The sequence below is a fragment of the Mercenaria mercenaria genome, chromosome 10 (genome assembly GCF_021730395.1).
Source record: "Mercenaria mercenaria strain notata chromosome 10, MADL_Memer_1, whole genome shotgun sequence".
Taxonomy (NCBI): Eukaryota; Metazoa; Mollusca; class Bivalvia; order Venerida; family Veneridae; genus Mercenaria; species Mercenaria mercenaria.
Window position 1 is genome coordinate 9,224,694 of NC_069370.1, and position 14,026 is coordinate 9,238,719.

The window sequence follows — 14,026 nt, forward strand, 5'->3', positions numbered from 1 at the left end:
GAACAGAGTACTACCCTTTGCGACATTGAAAGCTAGACCAAGTACAGAACAGAGTACTTACCCTTTGCAGCATGGAAAGCTAGGCCAAGTACAGAACAGAGTACTACCCTTTGCAGCACGAAAAGCTAGGCCAAGTACAGAACAGAGTACTACCCTTTGCAGCATGGAAAGCTAGACCAAGTACAGAACAGAGTACTTACCCTTTGCAGCACGAAAAGCTAGGCCAAGTACAGAACAGAGTACTACCCTTTGCAGCATGGAAAGTTAGACCAAGTACAGAACAGAGTACTTACCCTTTGCAGCACGAAAAGCTAGGCCAAGTACAGAACAGAGTACTACCCTTTGCGACATTGAAAGCTGGACCAAGTACAGAACAGAGTACTTACCCTTTGCAGCATGGAAAGCTAGGCCAAGTACAGAACAGAGTACTTACCCTTTGCAGCACGAAAAGCTAGGCCAAGTACAGAACAGAGTACTACCCTTTGCAGCATGGAAAGCTATGCCAAGTACAGAACAGAGTACTACCCTTTGCGACATTGAAAGCTAGACCAAGTACAGAACAGAGTACTTACCCTTTGCAGCACGAACAGCTAGGCCAAGTACAGAACAGAGTACTACCCTTTGCAGCATGGAAAGCTAGGCCAAGTACAGAACAGAGTACTACCCTTTGCGACATTGAAAGCTAGACCAAGTACAGAACAGAGTACTACCCTTTGCAGCACGAAAAGCTAGGCCAAGTACAGAACAGAGTACTACCCTTTGCAGCATGGAAAGCTAGACCAAGTACAGAATAAAGTACTACCCTTTGCAGCATGGAAAGCTAGGCCAAGTACAGAACAGAGTACTACCCTTTGCAGCATGGAAAGCTAGACCAAGTACAGAACAGAGTACTACCCTTTGCGACATTGAAAGCTAGACCAAGTACAGAACAGAGTACTTACCCTTTGCGACATTGAAAGCTAGACCAAGTACAGAACAGAGTACTTACCCTTTGCAGCACGAAAAGCTAGGCCAAGTACAGAACAGAGTACTACCCTTTGCAGCATGGAAAGCTAGGCCAAGTACAGAACAGAGTACTTACCCTTTGCAGCATGGAAAGCTAGGCCAAGTACAGAACAGAGTACTACCCTTTGCAGCATGGAAAGCTAGACCAAGTACAGAATAAAGTACTACCCTTTGCAGCATGGAAAGCTATGCCAAGTACAGAACAGAGTACTTCCCTTTGCAACATTGAAAGCTAGACCAAGTACAGAACAGAGTACTTACCCTTTGCAGCACGAAAAGCTAGGCCAAGTACAGAATAGAGTACTTACCCCTTGCAGCACGGAAAGCTAGGCCAAGTACAGAACAGAGTACTACCCTTTGCAGCATGGAAAGCTAGGCCAAGTACAGAACAGAGTACTACCCTTTGCAGCATGGAAAGCTAGACCAAGTACAGAACAGAGTACTACCCTTTGCGACATTGAAAGCTAGACCAAGTACAGAACAGAGTACTACCCTTTGCGACATTGAAAGCTAGACCAAGTACAGAACAGAGTACTACCCTTTGCAGCATGGAAAGCTAGGCCAAGTACAGAACAGAGTACTACCCTTTGCGACATTGAAAGCTAGACCAAGTACAGAACAGAGTACTACCCTTTGCGGCATTGAAAGCTAGACCAAGTACAGAACAGAGTACTTACCCTTTGCAGCACCAAAAGCTAGGCCAAGTACAGAATAGAGTACTTACCCCTTGTAGCACGGAAAGCTAGGCCAAGTACAGAACAGAGTACTACCCTTTGCAGCATGGAAAGCTAGACCAAGTACAGAATAGAGTACTACCCTTTGCAGCATGGAAAGCTAGGCCAAGTACAGAACAGAGTACTACCCTTTGCAGCATGGAAAGCTAGACCAAGTACAGAACAGAGTACTTACCCTTTGCAGCATGAAAAGCTAGGCCAAGTACAGAATAGAGTACTTACCCCTTGCAGCACGGAAAGCTAGGCCAAGTACAGAATAGAGTACTTACCCCTTGCAGCACGGAAAGCTAGGCCAAGTACAGAATAAAGTACTTACCCTTTGCAGCACGGAAAGCTAGGCCAAGTACAGAATAGAGTACTTCCCTTTGTAACATGGAAAGCCAGGCCAAGTACAGAACAGAGTACCCTTTGCTGCATGGAAAGCTAGGCCTAGTACAGAACAGAGTACTTACCCCTTGCAGCATGGAAAGCTAGACCAAGTACAGAATAGAGTACTTCCTTTTGTAACATGGAAAGCCAGGCCAAGTACAGAACAGAGTACCCTTTGCTGCATGGAAAGCCAGACCAAGTACAGAACAGAGTACTTACCCCTTGCAGCATGGAAAGCTAGACCAAGTACAGAACAGAGTACTTACTCTTTGCAGCATGGAAAGCTACGCCTAGTACAGAATAGAATACTTACCCTTTGCAGCATGGAAAACTAGGCAAAGTACAGAACAGAGTACATTTGTACTAAGCCTAGTAGAGACAAGTGACTGAGTAGTGCAGTGGCAATACAGAAGCCCCTACTGGTGAAAAATGTTTTAACATGACCTTCAATAGTGACCTTGACCTTTGACCAACAACCATGGGTCATGTGCGTGACACATAGTCTAATCATTGGGAACATTTCTGTGTAGTACTAAAAAATCCTCCCATGCAATTAAAAGTAATGGAGCAGAAACAAATTTTTACTTGACCTTGAACAGTGACCCGACATGCATAGATCATGCGTTGACACTTTGTTTCTTCATGAGGAATGTTTGCCTTTGCCTAGTACAGAACAGAGTACTTAACCTATGCTGCATGGAAAGCTATGCCTAGTAAAGAAAAGAGTATTTACCCTTTGCAGCATGGAATGTTAGGCCAAGTAGAGGACTTCCCTTGCCACGATACAACACTCTAGCAGTGATCAGGAAGGATAGACAATACTGTGCTTCATCATTTCCATAATAGTCAGTGTAATTATAATCTGAAATGAAAAAAAACAACAAAAAACATCAAGAAAACATAATTGTATTACAATGCTTGTTTCTGTTAAAACACGCTTAAGCTAAAATGACGTCAAGTTAATGGCTGATGACATCAATGTTTCTGTTGCGACCAAGTATATTTTATCTTCTGAATCAGATTACAGGCATATCTGAATCGAATTTATGTATGGCAAAAATGTGTTTTACTTAAATCAGTACACTCAAGATCAGTTATTCGTTGCCAGAATAATTCACTCTGGATAATTATGTCCTCATGAAATTATTCAGTTTTTTGTGTGTGTGTATTTCTAACATTTAAACACAATTTTCTGTACATTATTTCTCAAGTAACCAATGGTAATTTTGACAGTTTCAACCCTTATCATGCTGGACATGACTGATTCTGCCTTTGCGACCAGTGTAGATCATGATCAGCCTGCACATCTGTGCAGTCTGATAAAGATCTGCACTGTTTGCCATTCAGTCAGTATCTTTTGGTAAGCACCCTTTTTAACATTTAATGGTACTGTCCAAATTGAAAGATGGACAAGTTCATTATAGAAATTTAGCATGATAGGGTTAATTTCATCCAATATATGAGCCGCGCCATGAGAAAACCAACACAGTGCATTTGCGACCAGCATGGATCCAGACCAGCCTGCGCATCCGCGCAGACTGGTCAGGAGCCATGCTGTTCGCTAACAGTTTCTCTAATTGCAATAGGCTTTGAAAGCAAACAGCATGGATCCAGACCAGACTGCTTGGATGCGCAGGCTGGTCTGGATCCATGCTTGTTGCAAATGCACTATGTTGGTTTTTTCATGGCGTGGCTCATATTATCTATTAGCCATTATTCAATACTTCCTACAATAAAAAGCATTACGGTAGTGGACTTTTTAACAGTAATGTTTAAAAAATTGCATTAACCTGATACAGTCTTGAAGTTAACATTGTTTTGCATTGTGTTGCAATTTTAAACTACTTCTACCGTGTCTTTTTTTTTTATATTAATTTTGTATAATTTATGATATTTCCTCAAGCTCAAATAGAGGCATAATTCAAAGTGATAACCACTGTACAAAACGTTCGCAGAAAATTCAATATACCAATAATTTTAATAAAAGAAACCTCAAAGTATTAGTAAACAATTATAAAACACAAAATAAAACTGTCGTCAAAGGATTTAATCAGACAGAAATTTAGCCCTAACACTGAAAAATTATGGCTGATATCTGTGAGATCTTTTTAAATTTTGCTCTCTACATTCAAAAATAACCATGGGGCAGAAGTAAAACCTACCTACATTTCTTCCACAATATGTAAACTAAAGAGTAAAGGCGAAATTAAGAACTTTTACCGCATGTAACTCAGTATTAAGCAACTCAGTAACCCTGTATCAGAGGTAAAATTCACTTTAAACAGCAACTGAAAAATTAGTCAATGTAGGTTTATTGTAGGAATTTGAATACTCTTCAAAAGGAGGTACATTATTATGGGTCCATTACCTTAAGTATACAAAGGTGCGGATATTAAATCATTTGTAATATATGATTAAATAGTAAGCCGGATTTAAAACTGTTTCTAAGATACAGCCTGAAACTGAAGAAATTTTGCTTTTGTCATGATTTTCTGCCTTTATTAATAAATTTGTTTGTTAATTCTAAATATTTATATGTATTTTTGTGACTCTTTGAAATTGGATTGCAGCTACCCCCAAACAAGAGGGCCAAGATGGCCCTAGGTCGCTCACCTGAGAAACACACCAATACACACCATAACAGTGTAAACATGTTTGACCTTGTGATTTCAGGGAAAAAAATATTCTGACCAATTATCATTAAAATTGGAGCAAAAACCTTGAGTATAAACAAGTATTTTCTTTGATTTGACCTAGTGACCTAGTTTTTGACCCCAGATGATCCATATTCGAACTTGGCCTAGATTTCATCAAGGAAATCATTCTGACCAAATTTCATGAAGATCAATTGAAAAATACAGCCTCTATCGCATACACAAGGTTTTTCTTTGATATGACCTAGTGACCTAGTTTCTGACCCCAGACAACCCATATTCGAACTTTACCTAGATTTCATCAAGGCTATCATTCTGACAAAATTTCATGAAGATCAGTTGAAAATACAGCCTCTATCACATATACGAGTTTTTTCTTTGATTTAACCTAGTGACCTACTTTTTGACCCTAGATGACCCATATTCAAATTCTACCTAGATTTTATCAAGGCAATCATTCTGACTTATTTTCAGGAAGATCAATTGAAAAATACAGCCTCTATCGCATACACAAGGTTTTCCTTTGATTTTACCTAGTGACCTACTTTTTGATCCCAGATGACCCATATTCGAACTTGACCTAGATTTCATCAAGGCAATCATTCTGACCAAATTTCATGAAGTTCAATTGAAAAATACAGCCTCTATTGCATACACAAGGTTTTTCTTTGATTTGACCTAGTGACCTAATTTTTAACCCCAGATGACCCATTTTCGAACTTGGTCTAGATTTCATCAATGCAATCATTCTGACCAAATTTCATGAATATAAATTGAAAAATACAGCCTCTATCGTATACACAAGGTTTTTCTTTGATTTGACCTAGTGACCTAGTTTTGACCCCAGATGACCCATTTTCGAATTTGGCCTAGATTTCATCAAGGCAATCATTCTGACAAAAATTCATGAAGATCAATTGAAAAATACAGCCTCTATCGCATACACATGTTTTTTCCTTGATTTGACCTAGTGACCTAGTTTCTGACCCCAGACAACCCATATTCGAACTTTACCTAGATTTCATCAAGGCTATCATTCTGACAAAATTTCATGAAGATCAGTTGAAAATACAGCCTCTATCACATATACAGTTTTTTCTTGATTAACTAGTGACCTACTTTGACCCTAGATGACCCATATCAAATCTACCTAGATTTTATCAAGGCAATCATTCGACTTATTTTCATGAAGATCAATTGAAAAATACAGCCTTATCGCATACACAAGGTTTTCCTTTGATTTTACCTAGTGACCTACTTTTTGACCCCAGATGACCCATATTCGAACTTGACCTAGATTTCATCAAGGCAATCATTCTGACCAAATTTCATGAAGTTCAATTGAAAAATACAGCCTCTATTGCATACACAAGGTTTTTCTTTGATTTGACCTAGTGACCTAATTTTTAACCCCAGATGACCCATTTTCGAACTTGGTCTAGATTTCATCAATGCAATCATTCTGACCAAATTTCATGAATATAAATTGAAAAATACAGCCTCTATCGTATACACAAGGTTTTTCTTTGATTTGACCTAGTGACCTAGTTTTGACCCCAGATGACCCATTTTCGAATTTGGCCTAGATTTCATCAAGGCAATCATTCTGACAAAAATTCATGAAGATCAATTGAAAAATACAGCCTCTATCGCATACACATGTTTTTTCCTTGATTTGACCTAGTGACCTAGTTTTTGACCCCAGATGACCTATTTTCAAACTCCGCCTAGATTTCATCAAGGTAATCATTCTGACCAAATTTCATGAAGATCAGTTGAAAAATACAGCCTCTATTGCATACACAAGCTAAACGTTGACGGACGACAGACGCCAGACAGACGACAGACATCGAGCAATCAGAAAAACTCACCTAAAAAAAAACTGAAAGAATTTTGAAACATATTGTGCTAAACATGTACAAAATTTATAAATATTCCATAATGTAACATAAAATATACTGCAATAAAATATGAAGGGACATTAGAATTTTAGCTGGGTGAAATGTTTTGTACAAACAGAAGCTCTAAAACAAAGTAAGAAAAAGAGCTGTTAAATGATGGTGCACTTGACAAATTGAAACTCTTTTACATACTGTAAGCACTGCATATTAGCACAGTATTAACAGTTGTGCAGTTGGTGCTAGTCACTATTGTGTAAATTCATTACTGAGGCATTGTATGTACATAAAATTTAGTATAAAATCGTATCTTTATTGCTTTATTACAAGTAAGAACTAATAAATTCTAGAACTGAAAGCTGTCAGAAGAGACAGCGTGCCTAACTTGACGCAAGACGGTGAAATAGGGCACATTTGTAGAGACTAGAGTTATCGCTGGAGTGATATGGATGATGATGTGGGACAAGAAGTTTTAGTAAAATTCATTTAGTAATATCAGAGATACAGAGAAAGTGCATTAAAACCGCAACCTGATTCTGTAAGTACAAAAGGGACATAATTCATTGTATATTTCTGCCAAAGTAATGCACCTTATGTCACACGATGGAACAACTATTATTCTATTAACCCTTAGCCTGCTGGCGGCCAGTGATTCTGCCTTTGCGACCAGTGCAGACCAAGATCAGCCTGCACATCTGTGCAGTCTGATCATGGTCTGCACTGTTCGCTATTCAGTCAGTAAATTTTTAGTAAACACCCCTTCAAATGATAAATGGTACTGCCTAAATTGGAAGATGAACCAGTCCATTATAGAAATTTAGCATGGTAAGGGTTAAGTTTGAATCAATCCATTCAGTAATCAGCAAGATAAAAGTGGAAGTGCATAAAAATTAAATCTAAAAATCAAAGTAAAAACGTGGCATAATTCACAAAATATTTGAGTGGACCTTGTGTCATAATTAAGATGTTAGTGATAATATCTGGCAACTATTTCAAGTATGAATCAAATCTATTAAGTAATAATGGAAAGAAATTGCTGCAATTCTAGGTAAAAATACTGCATAATTGATATGTGTAAGTAGTATGCGAACTAAGTCAAATCTTATATTCTTCATATTTAAGTTAAGTAGTGCAAAGTACAGACTTACCTTCATCATATTAAGGGTACAGATTGCTAGGTCAATTAAGTCTTACCTTTTACATAATTAGAGTGTATAATATTAGCTTGTGTTTTACTTTCACAGTCAATGTATATATTGTTAGGTTACTGCTAGTTAAGGTAAATAATGTTAGGTCAAATCTTACCTTCTCCCTTGGTAATGTAGAGACCGTACCATAGCCCTTCGCATACTTTGATTTTTCAAACTAAAGTGATTTTTACAAGTGCACCGGTTACGATAAAAATGTAAACAACGGACTCTGTCTATGAAACTTTGAAATGAATGAATGACAGTCGATCTTAGTCATAATACTGACTGACAGTGAATGCTAATGACTCCATGTGTTGCAGAAAGGTATTTAGTTTGTAACTGTAATTTCCCAGCAATTGAAATCCTCTCAAAACTGGTAAAATAATTACTTATATTTGGACAAAACTCACCGTCTTTGCCGTTCGGCAGCTGCAAAAAGGGCAACTATAAAAGATTCAGTGTAAGTAATATTTCACTGGTACTACCAGTTAGTAAGTTCATACTCTGAACAACACGTCAGAGAAATTTTGGCAGATTTGACCGATTATGACGTTGGCAGCATTAGATTATATTTTTTCTTTACACAAAAATTGCCGTTAGGTAACAAAGCGAATACGCCAATAATCCGGAGTTCACCGATTATTGGTCCAGTTCACGCAATGTAATCCAGCAATTAAACTGCATAGCTATTAGCTACTGCTGTTATAGGGAAGTGGTAGAGTGTCTGCCTTGGGTGTGAGAGGTCCTGGGTTCGAGTCCCAGTTAGAGCTTAACTATTTAGATTCTGCTAAAGCATAGTTTTGCTGTTAATAGACTGTTCCAGATGTTCTAAATTTTTAGCACACAGTATCATGGATCATTATTTAGCAATCCAGATCAAAACTGAATGTTAAATCAAATGCACCCAATTAGAAAATATTGACTATATTATGTCCCTTTGATGTTTATGCTCTCCATGTTCAAGAAGAGTTACATTTCCTTGATCACAAAATTTTCGTTAACATGAAAATATTAAATGCTCATAACTCCACACTTCTGGTTAAAATATTGTCGGTATTTCTGTTTTTGAAAAATATATGGACATTTGTATTCATTTCAAAGCTTTTTAACTTCAAACCTATGATTTGAAAAATTTAGGTACTATCTCTAGGTAATGTCTTACCCTTTTCATAGTCAGGTCAAGTCTAGCATTCTTCATACCTGGGGTAAATACTGCTTGGTCAAACTTTACCATACCTTTTCACAGTCAGGGGAAATATTACTACATCAAGTCTTACTTTCTCCATATTCAGGGTAAGTATTTATTGGTAAAATTGGTAATCTTAACTTCTTCATAGTTGAGTAAATATTGCTAGGTTGCATATTATTTTCTAAGTCAATTTATTTATTTGAGTTTTACGGCGCACCAACAAAGTATAGGTTATATGGCGCCAAACAGGACTATAAATTTTGGTTCCACATCTCATTTACATCGAAATAAAAACATGAGGTATGGAATCAAACTTTGCATACCTGCTGAATCACAGAGTTACTGGAAAACCAAATGTTAAGAACCTATTAGTTGCCTCTTACGATCATGCAAGGGTAAGGCAGTGGTTCCAATTCTTTTCATACACAGATCATCCCAGAACCACATGGGGCTTTCTCAGTCAAGTCAAGGTAAATGTTGTAAGGTCATAGCTGGTCAAGGTAGTATTGCTAGGTCAAGTCTTACAATCTTGCTTGGTCATGTCTTACCTTATTCAAAATCAGGGCAAGTACTGCATGGTCGTGTCTTACCTTATTCGCCCGCCTACTTAGCTCAGTAGGTAGAGTGTTGGTCTACCGATCGCGATTTCGATCCTCGGGCGCGGTGTATGTTCTCCGTGACTATTTGATAAACAACATTGTGTCTGCAATCATTAGTCATCCACCTCTGATTCATGTGGGGAAGTTGGTAGTTACTTGCGGAGAACAGGTTTGTGCTGGTACAGAATCCAGGAAGACTGGTTAGGTTAACAGCCCGTCGTTACATGACTGAAATACTGTTGAAAAACGGCGTTAAACCCAAAACAAGCAAACAAACTTACTTTATTCAAAATCAAGGTAAATACTGCATAGTCATGTCTTACCTTATTCAAAGTTTGGGTAAGTACTGCATGGTCATGTCTTACCTTCATAGTAATAATTATCGTCCTCATAGTAATCAATTAATTTCTCTTCCTCTTCAGATGAAAAATTTCTTAGCAGTGTCTCTCCATCAAGATTTTCATTGCACGTAACAGATTTTTCATCACCTGCGCAATCTGTATCTGTCATAATCTGTTTAGTAAACACAACATCTGGTCAATAAGAGTTCTTGCTTTCAAAATATATTCAAACAAATGTTCAGGCTATTTGTTCAACTGGGCTGGGGTTAGAGAGAGGGGTGGGGGGCTTGAGTGGCTAAGGTGGCTGACTTTGAATTAAATGCCCCCACTGACGCTTGTTTGAGGACCTCGCTATGGGGTGAAGAATTCTTCATGTCAGGAAGCTATCTAACCAGCTGACTGAAAGCTGGTGGTTGTTCACAGGGGCCCACCAAGCCTGAGACAATGCTTGTAGGACTTGGGGCCTTAATTCACCATCAAAAACTGGAAATGTTGACACATGACCTATGATTATGTCTGTGATGTTAAACCCAACAAAAACAAACTAGTTCAACTGGATTTAACCTTTATCCTGCTGGCGGCAAGTGAGTCTTCCTTTGTGATCAGTGTGGACCAAGATCAGCCTGTACAGATGTGCGGGCTGATAAAGGTCTGCTTTGTTCTCTTTCTGTCAGTAAATTTTCAGTGAACACCCCTTTGCTGAACATGTGGTACTGCCAAAACTGAATAATAGACCAATCCATTTTAGAAATTTAGCGGGGTACAGGTTAAAAACAACTTGTTCATTTGGGTTTAAATCTTCAAAACATACTGTGAAGTCATTAATATTTGTGCAGGACTAACTTTCATGGTTTTCGTGGCCGATTCAATCAACAAAATTCAATCCCAACAAAAAGGTACTTTTATATATTATGTTTCCAAAATAAAAAATCCATTCTTTTTATGTTCAAAATTTTAAAACCGTGAATTAAAATCTCCAAAAAATTGCCATTTTTGACAACACCGCGAAAATTTGTGACCATGAAATGAAATGATTTTGCATGTAAAATGACATTAATTATTTTGACATTCAGAAATAACAAGATATGTGAAAACATTTCTAAATACTTCAGAAGTATCTCAGGTGGTTTACTGTGTATGGCTTTCTCCTTTCAAAGCATTTTCATGCACATTACAGTGATACTTAGCAATAACACATGTCAGTTAATATACAGCAAAGGTCATTTTCACAAAATTCAAGTTATAACCTTTAGCCTGCTGGCGTCAAGTGATTCTGCCTATTTGCAGTTAGTGCAGACCAAGATCAGTTTGCACATCCATGCAGGCTGATCTTGGTCTGCACTGTTCCCTATTCAGTCAGTAAATTTTCAGTGAACACCCCTTCAAATAATGAAGGGTACTGCCCAAATTGAATAATGGACCACTCCATTTTAGAATTTTAGCAGGCTAAAGATTAGATACTGAAAGTCTCCCTTAGCAAAAGAAAGTTGCCGAAGTTATGACAATGCCGCACAGTGATAACGTGCCGTTGCTTTGATGACACCCGTGTGTAACCAGGGAAAATGTTCTTTAGATGATGTCACATTGTTCTGTCTGATGAATAAAAATGAACGGGAAGCAGATTCTAATAAATATGTGCAATTTATAAGATCTTGTTAACAAATGGAAAAGTATAATGTAAAACTAAGAGTCTGGAGTTTACATGATTCAGTATTAATTTGCTTATCACATTATGTCATTCATTTTGCATGAACCCTTAAAAAACAGTTCAATTTCTTGAATAGATTTCAAGACAATGAAATTTTTTTTCATAAAAAGTATTACTTAAATATTCAATATTTACACTGCTTTTGAATACCAGATGAAAATCCTATACTCCTATAATTATGACCTGTGTATTTACTATTTCTAAATAGGTTATACAGCTTTAAGGGGTCACTTAAAGACAAAACATTTCAGTGGACAAAATGTTTGACTGACTAAAATTGTATACATATGTTACCAAATGAAGACATACATTTAACTGAAGAATACGTATGGATAGGGTGCATCATGACATGATCTTAGAACATATGAGCCATGCCATGAGAAAACCAACGTAGTGGGTTTGCGACCAGCATGGATCCAGACCAGCCTGCACATCCGCGCAGTCTGGTCAGGATCCATGCTGTTTGCTAAAAGTTTCTCCAATTCCAATAGACTTTAAAAGCGAACAGCATGGATCCTGACCAGACTGCGCAGATGCGCAGGCTGGTCTGGATTCATGCTGGTCGCAAACCCACTATGATGGTTTTCTCATGACACGGCTCATATGGTATTCCAATGACCACCTTTGCTTGATGCTTTGAACCTTTCAGAGATTTATTACTTCAAAAGTATGCAATGGTGGATCAACAAGAGCTGATGAAGCATGCCCCCATGATGGCTTGTCCCATTTTCAGTCCCGTGATCACTATGACCTTGACATTTGACCTACTAACCCCAAAAACAATAGGGGTCATCAACTTCAAAAGCCCAATCAAGCTATAAAGTTTGAATACACTGGTTCAAGTGGTTCTCAGGTTATTGAATTTGAACTGTTTTCAAGGTTCTGACCCCTGTGGCCTTGACCTTTGACTTACTGACCCCAAAAATAAAAGGAGCATTCTACTTCATTAAGCCCACTCATGCTATTCAGTTTGAAGGTTCTTGATGAAGTGATTCTCAACTTATTGAAGGGAAACCATTTTCAATGTTCAGGTCCCTGTGACCTTGACCTCTGAACTATTGACCACAAAAACTTTAAAGGTCATCTACTTGATAATCCCTATCATGCTACCAAGTTCAAAGGTTCTGGATCAAGTGCTTCTCAAGTTACTGGGTGGAAACTATACTGACCAACAGACCAATGCAAGCAACAGGTGAAAAGCAATATACCTCTCCCCCCCCACCAACCCCCGATTTATCGAAAGGGAGCATAATAAAAAAAATGTGAAGAACGATTGTATGACACATGCCCCCAGATAATATATGACCGTTCTTAACATTTTAAAATCTTATCCTACTGTAAAAGCAGAAATTTTCACAAGGGTTTAATTTAAGCTATATCTGCGAGGCCCTAAATCTTGCGAAAATTAATCCTCGTGTAAATATTCACCATTAGTATAATTCAAATTCAAGCAGGATACCAGAATACAATTTCACAAATATACTGCACCTCGCGCACGTGCTCAAAATTAAAAATTCGAGAAATTTTAACCCAACGAAAATATGTGATTTTATAGTATATGGAAATCAAAGGAACCACAATATATAAATAAGAGAGGTTTTCCTCACCTTTATTCCTCTAATCTCAAACTGAATTCCTTTCAGCTTTTCCTCTGTATCTTGACCTTGATTCAAGGTAAATTCTGTATTTCTAAACACGTCATTAGCCTCGGCAACATGGTTCTCCAACAAGAACAAAATATCGTAATAGCTTCGATCTTCATTCTGTACAAAAGAAATATCATTTTACTGCATAATTTAAAGGTAAATAGATTTGTATCATGAAATATGTACAAGTTCTGTAGCGGAAGTATTGAGCAACTTCAGGAGCGCAGTATTATTCCGCAAAGATCGAGTGCATATTTTTTATGCAAATCTTTTTTTGTTTTGTTTTGTTTTGTTTTGGGTTTAACGCCGTTTTTCAACAGCATTTCAGTCATGTAACGGCGGGCAGTTAACCTAACCAGTCTTCCTGGATTCTGTACCAGTACAAACCTGTTCTCCGTAAGTAACTGCCAACTTCCCCACATGAATCAGAGGTGGAGGACTAATGATTTCATTTATGCAAATCTAACATTCTTTTTATTACAGATACATATTACACTTATATTTATTATATAAATGTTATAAATTTGGTATTTAGCATGAGTAAAAGTGAAACGATCATCGTAAAAGAACATCTAAACTAGATGTTTGCCCAACTCCTGCCACTGTAACATGGTTTAATGACTCTGGTTAAACAATTTTTAAGATGTTTGCAACAAAAACTTATAAGAACCTTATGTGTATTTTTCACTTAGA

General features: G+C 37.6%; 1 protein-coding gene across 1 annotated transcript in view; it reads right to left on the minus strand.

The window, feature by feature from the left end:
- Nucleotides 1-14,026, minus strand: part of LOC123559793 (disintegrin and metalloproteinase domain-containing protein 10-like) — a 75,399-nt gene that overhangs the window by 19,694 nt on the left and 41,679 nt on the right. The window contains exons 7-9 of the mRNA XM_053552253.1: nucleotides 13,295-13,450; nucleotides 10,004-10,151; nucleotides 2,842-2,970 (exon numbers count right to left, since the gene is read on the minus strand). Coding sequence (XP_053408228.1) covers nucleotides 2,842-2,970; nucleotides 10,004-10,151; nucleotides 13,295-13,450 — 433 coding nt within the window. The remainder of the gene's footprint in view (nucleotides 1-2,841; nucleotides 2,971-10,003; nucleotides 10,152-13,294; nucleotides 13,451-14,026) is intronic.